This window comes from Sinocyclocheilus grahami, unplaced genomic scaffold, assembly GCF_001515645.1.
Source record: "Sinocyclocheilus grahami isolate Dianchi unplaced genomic scaffold, SAMN03320097.WGS_v1.1 scaffold191.1, whole genome shotgun sequence".
Taxonomy (NCBI): Eukaryota; Metazoa; Chordata; class Actinopteri; order Cypriniformes; family Cyprinidae; genus Sinocyclocheilus; species Sinocyclocheilus grahami.
Genome location: NW_015505370.1, coordinates 1,312,348 through 1,332,247, shown reverse-complemented (window position 1 = coordinate 1,332,247; position 19,900 = coordinate 1,312,348). Strand labels below are relative to the sequence as shown.

At 38.6% G+C, this 19,900-nt stretch overlaps 1 protein-coding gene across 1 annotated transcript in view; it reads left to right on the top strand.

Annotated features, from left to right (window-relative positions):
* The first annotated feature begins 4,067 nt into the window (after positions 1 to 4,067).
* The window catches only part of LOC107594795 (rho GTPase-activating protein 5-like), a 40,662-nt gene continuing 24,829 nt past the window's right edge, over positions 4,068 to 19,900 (top strand). Inside the window, exons 1-3 of the mRNA XM_016284972.1 lie at positions 4,068 to 4,316; positions 6,309 to 10,198; positions 10,505 to 10,658. Coding sequence (XP_016140458.1) covers positions 6,482 to 10,198; positions 10,505 to 10,658 — 3,871 coding nt within the window. The 5' untranslated portion in view covers positions 4,068 to 4,316; positions 6,309 to 6,481. The remainder of the gene's footprint in view (positions 4,317 to 6,308; positions 10,199 to 10,504; positions 10,659 to 19,900) is intronic.

The following is a 19,900-nucleotide window of genomic DNA, read 5'->3' as shown; positions in this document are numbered from 1 at the left end:
ACTCTCTCGCATTGGTATTCTTTAAACTTTGGGAACATCTCTATAGGCAATATTAGCTGTATACAACTATATTTTAGTTGAGCAGATATTTATTAAAAAAAACAAAATGTGGGGAATACTATTTGTGTATCAAACATTTACCTAAGCATTTGGCTATTTTAGATTACGTTAAATTCATAGCGATGACTATGCTTATCTTGCACAATCAGGCTCCACACAAAGGGTGTGGACACCAGGGCTTCTCAGCAAGACTCCAAGCACAGCTGACAGTGAATCTGCAGATCTGAGGGGTGTTGGAAGGAGATTTAGGGGTGGGGGGAAGGTAAATAATTCATGATGTAAAAGGCAAGATTTAAAGGAGGCATGGACAGACACAGCGAGGCCTGATTCTGAGTGTTTGATGTCCACACGTTAGTGTTTTGTGGGCAGTAGCTGCAATGAACATTTAATTAAGAACATTACTACTTTGTATACAGCCTGTGTTGGAGAAGTACAACCATTATAGAACGTAATTTTGTTATATTACTATTGATAGCAAGACAACTTAAAAAAAATCTGCATAAAAAAAACTTACAACAAATATGAGAAATGTTGCCTTGTCAACTACCTTAAGTTTAAATTGAAATACTAAAATGACTAAAACTTAAATAATTCAAACTAAAGCTATAGTAATATCAAAAAGTAATAAAAATGACAAAACTGAATTACTAAAACTTAAAAACTAAAATGAAAACTCAAATATGAATACATACTATAATAGTATATAAATAATACTAAAATAACACAGTTTTGAATCTAGAATGACACAAAAACAGATGGGGCTTTTTATTGCAAACAGAGAGTTTCAATGGATGCTTTTCAAATGAACATCCTTAGAGGAAGTGATGGCTGCACATGGCTGATGGCAGTAACATTTGAATGTTAAATACAGACACAATCATGACACTGTGATGAAATTCACTTTCAGACTCAGGGTTTCAGAGCCATTGTTCAACAAATCAAATCAGATCTGGATAAAAGAGGCATACTGTAGTCAGACTATTTGATTTATGGTCAGAATTTACCAAGCACAGCCTCAGGGAATCTTGAAAAAATAGTATCATGGTTTAAGCAGCACATGTTTTCAACATTGAGAAGTTCTTGAGCAGCAAATCAGCATAGAGTGATTTCTGCTGAAGTAATGAGGCTGAAAATTCAGCTTTGCATCACAGGAATAAAATAGAAACATTTTAAATTGTAATATTTTTCACAATATTACAGTTTTACTGTATTTTTGATCAAATACATGCAGCCTTGATGAACAAAGGAGACTTCTCGCAAAAATATTAAAAATGTTACTGACCTTTCTGAACTTTTGAATAGTATGTGGTACGAAAATATGAAGTACGAAACAATCCACCAATCATACAATATGTACTTTGAGCATTAGCATGACGATAATTTGAAGTAAAAATTCACTGTAAAAAAAATTCAACCTTCTAAAAAAAATTGTTTTTCTTATTAATCAGCAGTGCAGACCCTAAGTGGTCAGATTTGCATTTACAAAAGAAGAAACTTGACATTTGTGTTGCGTCCCGGGACAGGGAGTGGCTGGCCTCTGACCACAGATAGGCGTTGCCTTGGGAACAGATGCTCTCTATAGACAATAGATTTGGTGAACGGAGAATTATTTTATGAAACAAAAGCACATCAAACACAAGAGAATCAGCGGCAGCGTGAGCACACCTCAGTGTGTGCGTGACCCACCTTCATTCCTTAGTGAGATCAACCCATGTATAGTTCTGGTTAGTAGCAGGGGATCCTTCTGGCAAAAGTGTACCATTTCAAAATCTTTTTAATATAAATACTGAAGGAGTAGGTGTTCAAAGGGAATCATAAAAAAGAAACTGTTGAAAAAAGGAATCATAAATGTATAATAGTAAAGCAAGGTGTTTGTCTGTTAAGAATACATTTTTTAGTTTATCTAAATTTAAATAAAGCTTATTTAAATTTAATGTCAGTGCTGTTAACTCAAATGGTAAACAATGTACTATAAACATTGTCCTGGGTCCAAAAAACTGAATGTACTGCAGATGTTTGCCAAGTTCACTGTAGCATACAATCTCTTGCTAAATGAACACTCATGACTATCACTGACATGTTTTATTGATGATGTAAAGGTGTGACGAACTTGTTTAAGATAGAAGCTCTGGACTCAGAAAATATTTTAAATGTAACTTTAGACTTTGTGCCAAATACATCCATAAGAATAGATAAAAACAGTGCAAACAGGATAAGACCAGCCTTCCTAATCTTATGTTTTTTTTTCTGTCTTGTTGAAATAGCACCTGAGCCTTCATACAAACAGACCTGGGCCCGTATTCACAAAACATCTTAAGGCTAAAAGTAGCTCGTAACACGCCTATTTAGGAGAAAATCTTCAAAATAATGGGCGTGTCAGTCCTAAATTTAGGACTCCTAAATTTTTGATCTACTGTCTTGTTGAAATAGCACCTGAGCCTTCATACAAACAGACCTGGGCCCGTATTCACAAAACATCTTAAGGAGCTCGTAACACGCCTATTTAGGAGAAAATCTTCAAAATAATGGGCGTGTCAGTCCTAAATTTAGGACTCCTAAATTTTTGATCTAAAAGTATTTCACAAAGCATTTTAGCACTAAAGCTAGCTCCTAAATCTGTGAAACGTTAGGAGTAGTGAAGAGGACTCCTAAGTCACCAAGACCAAACCACAAACTATTCCTAAAATGGCTGTTGCCGGCAATCTGCCTCGGAACGTAAACATTTTAGAAATATTTGACGATAATGAGCTTTTATAAAGTTATCACCTTCGGTTTTGAAGGTTATCCCAACTCTAAATGTTCCTTTGATTATGTCCTTGTTTTCAGTAACCAGTTGGTCAGGAAGTAATAGCTGTGCTTGTGAATAGCGTACGCTGCTTGCGTTCAGCGGTTATTCTCCAAAATGGCGCTACGGTGATGCGGAGAGCCACAGACGAGACGAATTGTTGAATAAAGTCATTCTTTTTGTTTTCTTCACGTACAAAAAGTATTCTCGTCGCTTCATAATGTTACGGTTGAACCACTGATGGCAGATGGACTATTCTGACGATGTCTTTCATACTTTTCTGGACCTTGACCGTTTAATTTACTTGGCAGTCAATCGGACAGTCTCAAGCCTCCCGGTTTTCATCCAAAATATCGTAAATCGTGCTCCGAAGACGAACAAAGCTTTTAGGGGTTTGGAACAACATTGGGGGTAAGTGATTAATGACAAAATTTTCATTTTGGGGTGGAGTATCCCTTTAAGACTTCTCTCTATTCATCAGTAAAAGTTTGTCTCAGTGAATACGTTTTAAGAGAAAACTTTTAGCTAAAAACTTTTACTGCTATTTAGGAGAACTCTTAGTGGTAAGATAAAATGTTTTGTGAATATGGGCCCAGGGCAATGGAGCTTTTTCTTCCAGCTTTATTAAACAACTGGTTTTAAATAAAGTAAAATAGAACATATTGCACCGTTCAAACTATACTAACTATACATTTATTAAAAATATCACATAGGCTATTAAAAAAGACTGTGACTTATTTTAAAACATACGTAATCTGTAAATTGTAGGCTACTATTTGAGAATAAAATATGTGAATTAGCCTAATTAAGAATAAATAAAAAATCACAGAGAAAGGTCCAAATAAATGAAACAACCTAAAACTCTACCTGCAACCTCGGAGCAAAAGGTTAATGCAATTTCCATTGGTAAATCTCAATCCAAAAGGCTACTACAACCACATATAAATATATAAAATTACATATAGCTTAATAGACAGATAGACAGACAGACAGACAGATAGATAGATAGATAGTGTTAATACAAATCGATGACTCTTTAACAGTTTATTACTTGATTTTTGCCATAGCATAGATCAAATTTAGATATCAGAAATAAGAAAGTATTATTAACCTACATGATCCTGAGAGGCAATCGTGAGGGCGCGTCGTGCCCCCGCGGTGAGCGGAATGGAAAAGTTAGTGTGGAGAGAGTGAGTGAGTGAGTGAGTGAGTGAAAGCCGGATCTATCCGTCGCCATTACTGACTGGAATGAGAGGGGAGGGGATGCCTCTCCGATTACACGCATACCACTCTTACTGCTAGAAAACACTGCAAACAACCACTTTGGGGGAATTTCGCCGATTATTCCAACCACTCACAGGAAAACGCGACAAAACTGGAATTTGTTTCGGCGTCCAATCTGTGGAAATTAAAGGAAATAGTTGGAATGCCTCCTATCTGTGGTGTCGGGAGCTGGGAGCGACCATGTTAGGTAGGGGAATGTACACGGAGTATGTGACTTTCTAGCACGCTTTTTGTCGTTTGCCTTACTGAATTTGGTTTAATGTGTGATTTATTTCCATGTCTAAGCGATAGTTGTGTAGCTTTATGTAAATGTACAGATTTGTCTGTCTCGCCTACAGTGCGTTGTGTCGGTGTCACACTTAACTAGCCCTGGCTAACTGGGAAGCTAGCAAGCAAAGGAAGCATCTAATGCCTTGTAAGAGGCAAGGCCCATGTCGATCCGAATACAGATAAGCATATTAACACATACTAAACGGGTCTAAATCGCCGTGTTGTTTAATGCAACAAGCGCATCTGCGTAATTGATTTGCTGCGATAAAACTATTCAGATGTGAAATTCAATTCCTGGGATTGAAATGCAGTGGGCGCTTTTGGGTTGAGGTGTTTCGAAGTAAATTATACACTAATTCTTCGCAACGTGGAACCCAAATTCAGTTTACTGTCATAGCAATCATTGCGGATAATTCACTCGACTAGTTGTGGGAATCGTCGAGTGCCAGTAACAATAGCGCTTCTGCTCGCGTTCTCACCTTCAGCAGATGTTTCTGTCTGCTTGAGAAACACGCCTCGACATCGCTGTCCTGTGTTTCCGTGAGGTCCTTTCGTTGATATCCCATAAATGAGGTGGTTATTTATGACATTCTCAGCATAATTCGGCCAAAATGACATTTCTGTCATCATTTTCTCCAGGGTTCCCACGGTCATGGAATAACTGTAAATATGTGAGACCGAGAATGTTAAGTTTTTTTCCAGACCCGAAAATTACAAGGCAATCTTAAAAGTCATAGACATTTTTAAAGAGAATATGCATATTTCTGGTTATGTTGAGTTTTACGATGTTCCATCAGTAAGGTATTGATTTCGTGTGGAGTGAGACGATTCGTGAGCTGGCTGTTCTTTTGAGTCGGTTCTTTTCAATGAATCGATCAAACTGGTTCAGAAGATGGTTTGAAAGCAAATCGAAATGTCCTTATCCAGTAACAATAAATGACTGAAAAAGACGGGAATGTATTGATCAAAAACAGGTATGATTTTTCTTCTTCTTCTGTGGAACAAAGAAGGGCAGCTTCAGTTATCACTTAGTTTCGTTATGTGAAATTCAACAGATGCAATAAAAAAAAGTGACCCAGGCCAAGATCTTCTTTTGTGTTCCACTGAAGAAGGAAAGTCATACAGGTTTGGAACGACATGAGGATGAGTAAACAAAGACATAATTTTCACAAATGTGAATCTTTTGAAGAGGAGGCTTTACACTTTTCCCAGGCTTTACACTGACAAATATTGAGTACAGTAGAGGCCTATTTAAAAGTGGTTCTAGTTATGCAGTCAGTGCCAACGCTGAATTGAATTGCTTTTATAAAATATTTTCTTGCAGTTGTTTTGTTTATCATAAACAGAATGCTCTTGAGCATAAAGTAGCTGATTTGCTGCCTTATTTCTACTGACAGATGCATTTATTTGTTCGTACAAATCTTATCACTGCTGAGGACAAGCATAGCGTGCATATTTTCTAAAAACACTGGAGTACATGCTGTAAATGTATATTACAGCAAAAGAGCTTGTCAGTGTACTCCTACTTATATTATGATCAACGAATGAGTTGAAGATGTGTCAGATGTGGGTCATTGTGAAATTTTGGGATATATTTGTACCCTGAGCAGTTGTGGTTGTGTTTGAAGATTTTAAATATAAAATATAAAAAACATAAAATACATCGGCAGTAATATTATTATTATAAACATTACTGTCAAACTTGAATTTTTAGATATCCGCAACGATGCATACAGTTATGTTGCGTATTGAGAGTCATCATTTTTTTTATTGTACTTGTTTGTTTTGTATTGTGATTGTGCCTGTTTTGTCATCAGATTTATTAAATTCAGAATGATAAATGAGTGATTGGCTACTGAAAACTTTACAGTTTGTTATTGTTGACTAATTTAATATTTTTATGTTGCAGGAAGGTGATAGGAGAGGAAAGAGCAGTTGTCTGGGACAGATGATCAAGATTAAAGCTACATTGGCTCATGCAAAGTGAGAAATGTAAGTGCGCCTGCACTAGCAAATGGAAGTACGTGCTTGCCTGGCCGGCATACTTTGCTTAGCATAAAAAGCAATGAGAGGGGCAATATAATGGCCAAGAATAAGGAGCCCCGTCCGACATATGCTGTCAGTGTCGTCGGACTCTCAGGCACTGAGAAAGAGAAGGGCAACTGCGGCGTAGGTAAATCCTGCCTATGCAACAGATATGTGCACCCCACTGCAGACTGCTATTACTCGGAGCACACATCTGTGTTGAGCACAATTGACTTTGGAGGGCGCGTGGTGAATAACGATCATTTCTTATACTGGGGTGAAGTGTTACATCGTGGGGATGATGGCCTCGAGTGTCGAATCCAGGTCATTGAGCAGACTGAGTTCATTGATGACCAAACCTTCTTGCCTCATCGGAGCACAAACCTGCAGCCTTACACGAAACGGGCTGCAAATACGAAGCTTCAGTCTGCTGAGAAGCTGATGTACATTTGCACAGACCAGCTTGGGTTGGAACAGGATTTTGATCAGAAGCAGATGCCTGATGGCAAGCTCAACATCGATGGCTTTGTGTTGTGTTTAGATGTAAGCAAAGGATGCAATAGGAAATTCGACGACCAGATGAAATTTGTCCACAGCCTTTATTCTCAAATTTCCAAGACGAAAAAACCCATAATCATCGCAGCAACAAAATGTGACGAGTGTGTCGAGCAATACCTGAGGGAGGTGCAGACGTTTGTTACAGGTAAAAAGAATCTCATGTTGGTGGAAACATCAGCTCGAGCGTCTGTGAACGTGGAACTCGGTTTCAATGCTCTGATACAGCAGATGGACAAAACCAGAGGAAAACCCAAAATCATCTCTTATTTGGAAGCGTACAAATCCCAGAGACAATTAGTAGCTTCAGTTTCAGACAAGTTTGAAAAGCTCATCGTTCAAACTGTCCGAGATTATCACACGAGCTGGAAAATTTTGAGCAATAAGTTGAAAAGCCACCCAGACTATGAAGAGTACATCAACTTAGAAGGAACCAAAAAGGCTAGAAACACCTTTTCAAAGCACATAGAACAGCTGAGACAAGAGCATATCAAGAGGCGGCGTGAGGATTATTTTACTAGTCTGCCAAAAATTCTTAATAAGTTGCTGAACAACCTGGAGGAAATTGCGACGCTGAGTTGGACTGAGGCTCAGAGCCTTATGAAGAGCAGGCCTGAGTTTCAATACTGTTTCATTGAGTTAGAACAAACGCCGTGGTATGAGACAGACCACCTCAATAAAACTGACGACAGAAGAGTGCCCTTCGATATCCTCAAAACAATGGAAGGAGAGAGGATTTATCAAAACCACGTACAGCATTTGATATCTGAGAAGAGGCGTTTGGAGATGAAGGAGAAATTCAAGAAGACGCTTGAGCGAGTGCATTTCATTAGCCCCGGCCAACCGTGGGAAGAGGTCATGTGCTTTGTCATGGAGGACGAGGCGTACAAGTACATCACCGAATCAGATCGCAGGGATGTTTACAGTCGGCATCAGCAGGAAATAGTTGAAAGGGCCAAAGAGGAGTTTCAGGAAATGCTTTTTGAGCATGCAGAGCTGTTCTATGACCTCGATTTGAACGCGACCCCGAGCTGTGACAAGATGAGTGAGATTCATGCCATACTTAACGAGGAACCTAGATACAGAGCTCTCCAGAAACTCGCCACTGACAGGGAGTCACTTTTACTGAAACACATCGGGTTTGTCTATCACCCCACGAAGGAAACGTGCCTCAGCGGCACGGCCTGCATCGATCTCAAAGTCGAGCAAATCCTCGCCAACAGGCTAGTTCAGCTGGATCACGGCCGCTCGAATATCTACTACAACAGTGCCAACATTGAAAGGGTTAACTTGTGTCTCGTGGGCAGAGAAGGATTGGCGCAGGAGCTCGCAAATGAAATCCGAGCTCAGTCCACTGATGATGAATACACCCTTGATGGGAAAATCTATGAATTAGACCTTTTGCCTGTGGATGTCAATTCCGCCATGCTTTTGAACCATTCCTGGATATCGACTTTCAAGCCCCATGGGTTCTTTTGTGTCTTCAGCTCTATAGAGTCGCTTAATTACATCGGTGACCGCGTAAGCCGGATCCGAGCTGAGATTGCCCAGAGCAGAAGGGATAGGTATAGCCAGCCAGTGCCATTCATTCTCATTCTAGCAAATCAGCGCGATAGTGTTTGCAAAAACATGCCTATTTTGAGGCATCAGGGCCAACAGCTTGCAAATAAGCTACAGTGTACTTTTGTAGATATACCCTCCAGCACTTTTCCCAGAAAGTTTAATGAGTCTCAGATAAAACAGGCCCTCAGAGCAGTGTTGGAGGGATTGAAGCACAATTTCGACATGATGAACCCCATGCCCTCCATTAAGGATCTGTCTGAGACAGATTTGCGGATAGTCATGTGTGCCATGTGTGGAGATCCGTTCAGCGTGGATCTCATTCTCTCACCATTCTTGGACTCACATTCCTGTAGCGCCGGACAGCCCGGGCAGTGCAACACATTGATCCTTGACAAAATCATCGGCAACAGCCGCAGACGCATACAGGTCACTGTGCTCTCCTACCACTCCTCCATTGGAATCAGAAAGGACGAATTGGTACATGGGTACATTCTTGTTTACTCAGCAAAACGAAAGTCTTCCATGGCTATGCTGAGGGCGTTCCTGGCCGAAGTCCAGGATGTCATTCCAGTTCAACTGGTGGCCATTACGGACAGCCAAGCAGACTTCTTTGAGAACGAGGCAATAAAAGAGCTGATGACTGAAGGGGAGCACATTGCCACAGAAATTACGGCTAAGTTTACCGCTCTCTACTCCTTGTCCCAGTATCACAGACAGACGGAAGTTTTCACGCCATTTTTCAATGAGGTCCTCGAGAAGAAGAGCAACATTGAAAGCTCCTTCATGTTCGACAACAGCAGGGACGGAACAGGCACCGGGGAAGACGTCTTCCCGCAATCACCTCATAGCCATTCGCCTGCCTACCAATATTACCCTGACTCCGAGGATGATGGGGAGGGGCCGCCACCTTACAGCCCGATCGGCGATGATGTGCAGCTGCTGCCCAATCCTAGTGAACGGAAGTATAGAATCGACCTTGAAGGAAACGAGTACCCAGTTCACAGCACACCTGTTGGTGATCATGAGCGTAACCACAAAGTGCCTCCTCCGGTTAAACCCAAGCCCAATGTGCTGCCCAAACCCAACGTTAAGAAGCTGGACCCCAACCTTCTGAGGACCATTGAAGCTGGAATGAAGACCTCCCGGTGGGCACGAGGTCCAATGATGGGTCACGGCGATGACCTTGAAGCATCCGATAACTATGCAGAGCCAGCTGACACTCTTCTCAAATCAAAAGGCTTCAGTGATGACATCTATGCCGTACCGGAAGACGCACACAGCAGATCTGGCAGGATCCGCAATTCGTTCGGCGGACTCGCTTTGCACGGGGATGAGGAGAATGGCTTTGACTCCATGTCTAAGTCTCAGGGTGGCAGAAGGCCTTCTAAGTACAAACATCGTTCCAAGATCCTCTTCAGCAAGACAAAAGCTTATCATAGACGAGTGCATTCAGATGTCAGTGATGATGAGTCGGGGCCTGCGACGCAGAAGAAGAAGAAAGGAAGGGGCAACCGAGGAAGTGAAGAAGATCCACTTCTCTCACCAGTGGATCCTTGGAAAGGAGGGATAGACAATCCAGCCATCACATCGGACCCAGAGCAGGATGATAAGAAAATGAAGAAAAAGAAACCACCAAAGACCAAGGAACCCAAAAAGGTAAGCTACTACTTTTCAATTACCTAGGAAAATCTAAAGGTCGTTCAGTAGTTTAATACCACAGTTAAATCTTTAGCAAATCTCAAAATGAATATTCATCAATATTTAATTTATTTAGACAAAATAGTATAGAATTTTAATATCATTGTTTGCCAGAATTTTAGTATCTGTGCATCCTTTAAAATATTGTCCACAAGATTTTGTTGTTTCTAAGAAGCATGAGAAGATGATTATTGCAGCAGACAGAATGAAATGTGATTGTCATCATCGTATCATAGTATGTAATGTCATTTTTTTTCTTAACAGACAAAGTCAACAAAGACCACAAAGCCATTGTACCCACCAACTCGAAGAAATTGGGAAAGCAACTATTTTGGGGTGCCTCTTCAGAACTTGGTCACACCTGATAGGCCCATACCTTTGTTCATTGAGAAGTGCGTTGACTACATTGAGCGCACAGGTAAGTTTCCTGGTTTTCTAAAGCTGATTAACTAAATAGCATCTGAAAATGTGGAACCGCTTGTCTCTGTTCTCTGGTTAGAGGCTGTTTGACAATTGAATCTTTCTTGTGTGAGTTTACTAGCATAAACTGATTTATGTTTGTTATTTTTGTTCTTGGCATTTTTCATTTAGTAGGTTGCTGTTTTAGGAACATTTAGAAACAATTAGTCTTTCCTGGTCCTGAGATACTTTACTGAAAATTGTACATTTGTGCATTTCACATTGCTTAATTTGTGCGTCTGATATAGTCCATATGTCAAAGTACAGGAAATTCTGCATGCGGTTCAAATACCATCAATGAGTAAATGAATGAAATCCATTACTCTGAGGTAATAAATTCTGACACAACAGGAAGTTGACGGGCAGGGGAGGAGTGAAGTCCGTCTAGTAAATGATTGAATGGATTTTTATGGCACGTGTTATGATGATCTAATTTTTCCCAGAGCACTTTGTTCAGTTAGATTGTGGTTTGCATTTTCATGGACTCTGCAAGTGCTATGGGTAAACACTGAGGCCTATCACATATCGTAGCCACGGGGTGGGTTAACATCATTTCAGGACATGCTGGCCATATTTGGACTTGAACAAAGTCCGCTTCATATGCTTAAAGCATTGATAGAGGCTCTTTAACTGTGCCTGTTTGTTTGGTTACAACATGCCCTTCAGTAGCCTGTTCTGTAACTGTGTTCAATGGAAACTCTGACTAACATGGCTGTCAATAAGCCCAGCGGACCCATAATATAGCTTGAGGTTTCGTTAGCGACTAGGTGACACCCACATACCGCCGTTCAGGTTGGTTGTGGCTGTCGATTAGTGAAACTCATGCATGGATGACATGCACTGATGTGGTTTCTTAAGGAAATTATTAAGCTGCAGTTTGTGGTTTTTATGGTGTGTACTGGAAGTGGGCAAAGTGTCTGTGGTGAGCGTAATACTAGGCCAATTTGCTGGTTAAATTGGTTTTGCTTTTGCTTTGTGAATGTGTGGCCGTACACACATGAAGCCTATACGTGATGATCCGAAACACTTTTTTGGTGATCTCACATTTAGATCTCACATAGTGCTGTGTCCACAGTTAATGTGCAGGACGATTGATTTTGTTGGTAAGTGGCTTGATTCTGTTTGTGACATGCAGGTTTGTAGACCATAGGGAAACATTTACCATTATAAATTAGGTGTAATTTATGGGGAGACGTGATATTAAAATTAAAAAAATATATGTTTTCATGTCGCTGATGAAAAATAGATGATATTGAAATTTTACAACATTTTGTCTAAAAAATACAACTTAAAAACTAAAATAGTGCATTTTAAAGGCTACATGTGAATTTAGGCATCAAGACGTACAATATTACAATTATTTGTTCAATTAATATTTCATATTAATTTTGAGATTTGCTACTTCAGGAGTGCGCAATATTAAAATTTTACAGATAATCTGATTCGTTATTCTCATGTTAACAGATCGATAACAGATAAATGGACAATGTTAAAATTGTATGCAGTTTTGTTTAAAAAAAAATAAAGATTTGTTATTTAATGTATTTTTTAAGATGATTTTTACCTGTAAGGGATTGTTTGTTGATGAAAGGTAAATGTAAAAATAGGGTCAATGAGCATGAATAATATCCAATAACATCTGATAAATATCCAATATTGACCAGTACCGCTACATTTAAATAAATATAAGGTAAATGTTCAATATTAGTAGTCAATATTAATATTTATTATATTTGTACTATCCCTTTAAAATCAAACCATTGTATTGACCGTGGCTGAATCTGGGATTTTTTGGTTCCTGTGGAACAGGACGAGATGGCACAATGTGCCCATGGCTGCGTCTGAGCATCACAGGGCTCTGTTTAAGAGCTTTTTGAAAGCATCTTGCCTCAAAGAGCTGTGCAGATGAAAAGGTTCATCAAACACCCTGCCCCCCCAAGCCAAACTCCCTCCCATTTATGCCCCTATATCTCGCTCTGTACTGCATTGTGAAACCCAGAGGAAATGATAATACTTGACTCTCTTTTTCTCTGTGGTCAAGAACAAGTAGTCCAACAATCCACTCCTCCAAACATTGTGTATGCACACACACAGTCCTTTATTTCTTGCGGCCCATCCATTCTGAAAACCAAGACCCTGTGGCATTAAAAACTGTACAGAGAAAATGGACTTTATGGATGTTTCCTAATTGACTTTCATGGCTCATTTAGGCCTGGATGCTTAATTTATCCATCAGAAGAGTAACCCCATTGTCATTTTCTCCTTGCAGGGCATTGCAGTAAAAACTCCTTCTGTGTGAAACGTTATGGATGTTTAGATATTTTTTTGAGACTTTAACTATGAATTAAACCATAAACTTAAAAAAAATAATTTAATAAGTTTCCAGAAAATATTTCCAAACCTTGAATAGGACTATCACATTCATTAGTCCTACGTGAGTGATTAAATGAGCTGACCACAGTGCACAATCTTTGTATTTTACTGTGACATGCTTCTATCCAAATTAAGGAATTTTATGCCAGTTTTGGAAATGTTGCAACAAATAGGATGCAAATTAGGTGCATTTTAGTTGACGTGGTGTGTTCCTTATGGGTGCAGTGGTGCGTTAAACAGCTCTGTGGAGAGGAGGTAATTTGCAGACAGTTCTTTCTTGTTTAATTTTGTATGTTTGAATTGTTTAAAATGGTTGTGCAATACAGTTGGAACATTAGCTAATTATTCATACAACAAAGCATTTCCTGGAAATATTCAATGTTAATGTTGCAACATTTCGTGAAGTGACATGACCTGTGGCCAGGTGTGGTGTCCCATACTTGCAATTTGTGCTCTGCATTTAACCTATCCAAGTGCACACACACACTGTGAACACACACCTAGAGCAGTGAGCAGCCATTTTTGCTGTGGTTCCCGGGGAACAGTTGGTGGTTCAGTTCCTTGCTCAAGGGTCTCACCTCAGTCGTGGTATTGAAGGTGGATGAGAGTGCTGCACATTCACTCCCCCCACCTACAATCCCTGGTGAACCCACAACCTTTTGGTCCGACTCTCTAACCATTAGGCCACAACTGCCCCAATTAGGCCACGACTGCCCAGCAAATGCAGTAAATCCTTTTGCATGTAAATATTCCCAATACAGTTAGTTGTTAGTTAATATTTCAACTAATGTTTCGGAATATTAACTCATTATTTATACAACAAAGCATTTGCTAGACAAATTTGAATGTTTAACTAATTTGAATCAGAATCTTAATATCCAAGTATTTAAATTTGGAACGTTTATTATCTATTTAAATAACAATAAATTCCTGCAAATATTTGAATGTTAATTATTAGAATTATACTGTTTATATCAAACTAACTGGAATTGGAATATTAACTTATTTGTATTTGCAAGAAATATTTTAATATTAACTAATTGGATTTGGAGTATTAATATCCATGTATTTGGAGTTGGAATGTTGAATAATTACTTATACAACAAAGCATTTCCTGAAAGAATATTGGTATATTCATTTAATTGGAATTAGAATAATTTATTTGCTACCCATAGGTCTGCAAAATAATTTTAGCTGGAGCTGTTTTATTTTGTATGAAACATCACAACCCATGTTTCAGTTCAATTGACATTGCTTTGCCATCATCATTTGATCAGCTGCCATTGAAATCCAAAACATGGACTCAGGGTTAGTTGCAAAGCCAAACACAAAGACTTCCCTGTGGGCACATTTTAGTCTTGACTCAAATGGAAAAGGAAAGCCCAATAACACGGATGGGCCGCCTTTGCAGTGAAGCGGTGGCAGTTAAAGGCACCAAACCCATAGAATGGCAGTTGTAGTTGCTCCCCAGCAGTAGGCTAATACAGAAGCTTCTGGCCCAAGTTTGCAATATGAAATGCTGCAAAAGCTTGACAAGCAGTATGAATTGCCAGGAAAATCTCAAAAATTGCATTTCCCGGTTTATATAGCCAAATGAAAGATGTCATGGTTTAAAGAACCTGACTTGGTCATTACACATGTGTGATCTAGCGCAGATGTTGCCCCATACGCGAACTTAACAATACATTACCTCACCAATGACTGGATGCTACCAAGTGTGAAATAAGATATGTACCAGAGAAACTCATAGCTGAATGGCTTCAGCTTTGACAGACTGGGTATTAGATTAGCAGAAAATGTCCTGCATAAGCACGAATAGCCGACAGTTCTTAGCTGGACGTGCGGAACTGCTTTGATGAATGAGGAAAAAGGCATAGTGTTAAGCGAGAGTATTTGCACAACAATTAATCAGCTGACTAATATTTCATGATTGCGACAGCGCTAGGCTGAAAGGGTCATAAGTGTGTTTACAGACAATCTCTAAAGCATCATTCTGCAGCGTTGGACTGTTTTCCCAAGAACTCTTAATGGATTGTGACAGGGAAAGGGACAAGATTGTTTACAGCTTGTTGGTGTTTCCCCTCAAGGTCTATGTTTTAGTTTATTTAATTATGATGATACTATATACTGTACTTTGTGTTTGAATAGCAGCCCAAAAAGTGTGTGAAAGGCACTTTCACACACTCAATGTACATCTCAATGCATCCGCATTGGCGACCAGGTCACAAAAGCAAGATGCTGTGCATTTCCAAGGATGCTTTTGTAATGATGCACTATTTAAAGTGACACTCTTGCGGTGAAAAAGCAGGAGTCAGCCTTTTCACGAGTCTTTAGCCCTTTAGCCCTGCTTTTCAATACGGTGCAGCTTCCTCTCAGCCATAGGGATTACTTAACTCAGTAGGGAATAATTGCCATGGCCTATTTCTGCGGTTTGAGACCTAGTGCTGCAGAGTATCTGATCTCAACACGTTGCATTGTATTTTAAATGAGGAAGTAGCTCAATCTTAGGTTTAGCTACCATGGTACTATAGTATAGTTATTTCAGATATTGTTGCTGAAAAATAACCATAGAAATCATTTAATTTGTGATTTAATAATGTAATTTAAATTGTTTATTATTTTTATTCATTTGACACTGTAGGAAACTATCTGTAATTTTAGTTAGTTTCTTGTTTTGATGACAGTGGTTGCTAATAAAAAGTTATTTTTGTAGTATATTGGTGAAAACTGAGATTACTCTGGCATGTTTTTTTCGTTAGGTTGTTATAATCATTAGGCTAATGTTATGTTTTTGTGCGCTTTGATTTTTCTGACTTATTTCAAAATTTAATATATATATATATACACACACACACACACACACACACACACACACACACATGTCAGGCTTTACAGCGTTTAAGGACTAATTTTCTGAAATGCAACAATTCTTGAACCTTTAGATAGAATTGACAAAAAAAATCTAAAAAATGTTTAAAAAATATATTTTTTGTTTAGTATAATATTTAATACATCCTGCTTTATGGATCATATAAAATGATATATTGAGAGTATTTAGCTCATGCTCAAGGAGGAAAAAACACCTCAATTTTATTCAAAGGCAAGTAATTGATCAAAATTAAGCATTTGGTGCAGCTGATATTTATGTGGCCAAAAGTAAGATGAAATTCTGTTTGTAGTGTAAATCATTGATCTTTTTATAACTGTATAGCAGACTACTTGCATAAAACGCATACAAATATTGGTTGTCACTCTATAGCTATATCTCCCATTAATATGTCTTTGCAAGGTGGTGTTTAAATACTTTTTTTCATTGTGGGAGGCAAAACATAATACAGTGAAGTTTGAGAGATACAAATAAACTTTATGCTTGAGTCCAGTAAGTGTTTATCTTGAAATATTGCTTACAATATAAAGGTTATTCTTATGTTTACTTTATGAAAGTCAGTTTCAGAACAAAAAGTACCATGACCCGAAGGGGAGCATTTTTGGCATTATATTTAAAGTCTTTTTATTTTCTAGACAAAACTATAAACTATTAATCAGATTACAGTAGGTGTGTAGAAGATTGAGTACAACAGGTTTTTCAGCAAAGTTTTGATCATGTCGATAAGGCCTGAAATTTGTGTATCAAATATGATACAGCAGGATTTACAGGATTAGGTGTCATAAATCTGAACTGACAGCATTAAGTGCAGTTGCAGGAAATGTGGGATTTTCAGGTGATTTGCAGTTTGCCCCATTTCATTGTAATGTAGGTTGCTTGATCCATTGCATTGTGTTTAGGTTAATCCACAGATACAAATGTTAATGTAAGGTGTGGTTTGTATTACGTACCTTAACTTACCACCTTGCTCTGTTTTTACAAGCACAGATTTTCATCAATCTGAATAAAATCATTCACCTCCCCTTTAAAATAAACACATTTTGTTGCTTTGCAGCCTGAAATAAAGACAGTCACAGTTTTTGTTTTATCCAGCTGTATTTACTCAGTGCAATTTATAACATTCAAGTGAAAGATAAAACAACATGTCAGAAAAAAAAAAAACAGAATCACTGAGTTGGAAAAAGGATCACCCCTCTCCTAAAAATGACTTGTAAACTCAATCAGGTGTAGCTAATAATCTTCTCAATGGCACTCAAAGCCATTTGACTTTCAACTGTGATCAGCTGTGGTCATTTTGATTGGCTCAGCATGAAAAGAGCTTTCCTGCAGCATTTCAGTCCTTGGTAGTGCAACTGAAGCAAACAATCAACTATGGGTGGCAAGGCACTGTCGAAAGATCTCCTGGATAAAGTTGTGGACAGGCACAAGTCAGGAGATGGATACAAACAAATTTCAAAGGCTTTATCAATGACTAGAAGCACAGTGAAATCTGTTATTAAGAAGTGGAAGGTATTTGGTACAACACAGACCATCCCTGGATCAGGACGTCGCTCCAAACTGAATGAAAGAGCCAGGAGGAAACTGGTCAGAGAGACGACCAAGAGGCCTACAGCAACTCTGAAGCAGTTGCGGGAATTTATGACAAAGTGTGGTCATTGTGTGAATGTGACAACAATATCACAAATTCTCCACAAATGTGGCTTGTATGGGAGGATTGCAAGTAAAAAGCCACTCCTCAAGAAAGGCCACATGCAGTCACGACTGAGCTTTGCCAAAACACACCTTGAAGATTCTGAGGCAGATTAAAATTTAATTATTTCGCCTCAACACCAAACAATATGTCTGGCAGAAATCCAATGCAGCTCACCATCCAAATAACAGAATTCCTACAGTAAAGCATGGAGGTGATAATATCCTGTTATGGGGGTGTTTCTCTGCATAGAAGGAAAAATGGATGGGGCAAAATACCGTCAAATTCTAGAGAAAAATCTGCTGCCCTCTGCCAGAAAGTTGTCAATGGGAAGAAGGTTTACATTCCAACATGACGATGACCCAAAGCACACAGCAAAACTGACCACACTAGGGCTCACAAAATTTTAAAATCCCTGGTAGCCTTTCGGGCAGGCATTCTTCAGGTTTTGGTAGCCCAAAATGAATTTAACTAGCCCGAATAAAAAAAGACATCGTCTGAACTTTACTGTGGACAAATCAGCATGATCAGCAAAAACTAGTAGCATATAGGGATGTAACAATTCACTAAACTTACAATGCGATAAAATTCACGATACAGATTACACCATACAATTTATTTATTTATTTATTTTTTCTTTACAAAATTAGATTTAAGACAAATTATAAATGAAAAGGTGTCCTTTTATTATTTCTCAGACAAAACGCTGCATATTTCTTTGTGAAATTGAAATGTTAAATAATAAAACTAACTTGAAATTTTAAAACAAATCCCAAATCAAATAAAAAATTATACAACTAAAAGAAATCTCTTCATATTAACAAAGGCTTTGCCGGTGCTCTATTTAAAATCAGAGGCAACCACTGCATTTGAATCACTATCACAGAATGTTTTAAAATGCTTGAATGTTTAAATCGGCAAGACTTAGAAAGTGCAAACGATTAACTATGATCCGTTTCACCCCGAAGGAATTAAGAAATCAAGTTAGGAATTTTATATCACTATTCAAGATAGCCCGTTGGGCAGGGCGGTGATACATTTTGGTAGCCTGACTGGAAAACACAATAGCCCCCGGGACGTCGGACTAGTGATTTTGCGAGCCCTGCACACAGTAGTTGAAGGAGAAAAAGGTGAATGTCCTTGCGTGGCCTAGTCAGAACCCAGACTTAAACCCCACTGAAAATCTGTGGAAATTAAGCATATAAAGGACACATTTAATCTACTAGGGTGCTCTGCAAGTGGAGTTTTCCTCCTGATGACTGTTGCTTTGCCCACTCTAGACATGCACCTTGCTGGAGGCTTTTGATGACTCTGGCTTTTTCCTCCTTTGACACATCAAGGTCTCTGGCGAATGCTTAGTAATAAGTGTCGGACAATGCAAAGTCCTGTTATTCCCCTTGGCCTGCTACTGCTTGTCGTGCTTGAGGGGAGAGGATGTCAGAAGCGCTTGGCTTTGACAGGCTGTCGCCACACATCAGCCAGTGCATCTAGACTCAGGAAGTGGCTTAGAAAATGTAATGAAGGGGAGGGCGATGATGCCATAAGCTCTGGGAGTTTGTCAGAAAGCTAGAATGAAGCTTATGTACTTGAAGAATTTACAAGCAGAACTTTGCTAACTTTTTAAGCTCCCAGGGTGCCCGATGGTCGTCGGTTGGGGCTACAGTCCTCACTTCACCATGCTGGTTTAAAACATCTAATTGGAAACTGCTAAAAGATGAATTATGTTCAGAATATAATTATTTTTGTAAAAATTTGCACGTTTTTTGTACGCATAGAATACCCTGATGACCTACTACTCTGGGTGGGAATCTTTTTATTGAGTCAATCTAAGGATGTATCAATCAGGACTTGGAAAAAAAGTAATTGCAATTCTGTTGCAATCCAATTGAGAGTGCACTGGGCAAAATACAGTATCCCACAATTCAGTGCTCTTTTCTTGACCTTTTGTTTCCAGCCTGAAAAATTAACTGGAAATAGTATCAGCCCTTCTTTTTTTTTATTTTTTAAATATTTGATCAGATTTGCAAGAGTAGACCCATGAGTTCGGTTTAGTTTAGTTTTTTGTTTCTTTCTTTATTTTTTGTTTGTGCATTTGTTTGGTTTTTGTTTATTTGCTTTGCTTTGTTTTTAGTTTTTTATTTTGAAGTTTTTTTTATGTTTGATCAGATTTGCAAGAGTAAACCCATGATTTTTGTTTAGTTTAGTTTTTTGTTTGTTTAATTTTTTTGTGTTTTTTTAATTTTGTTTTTTG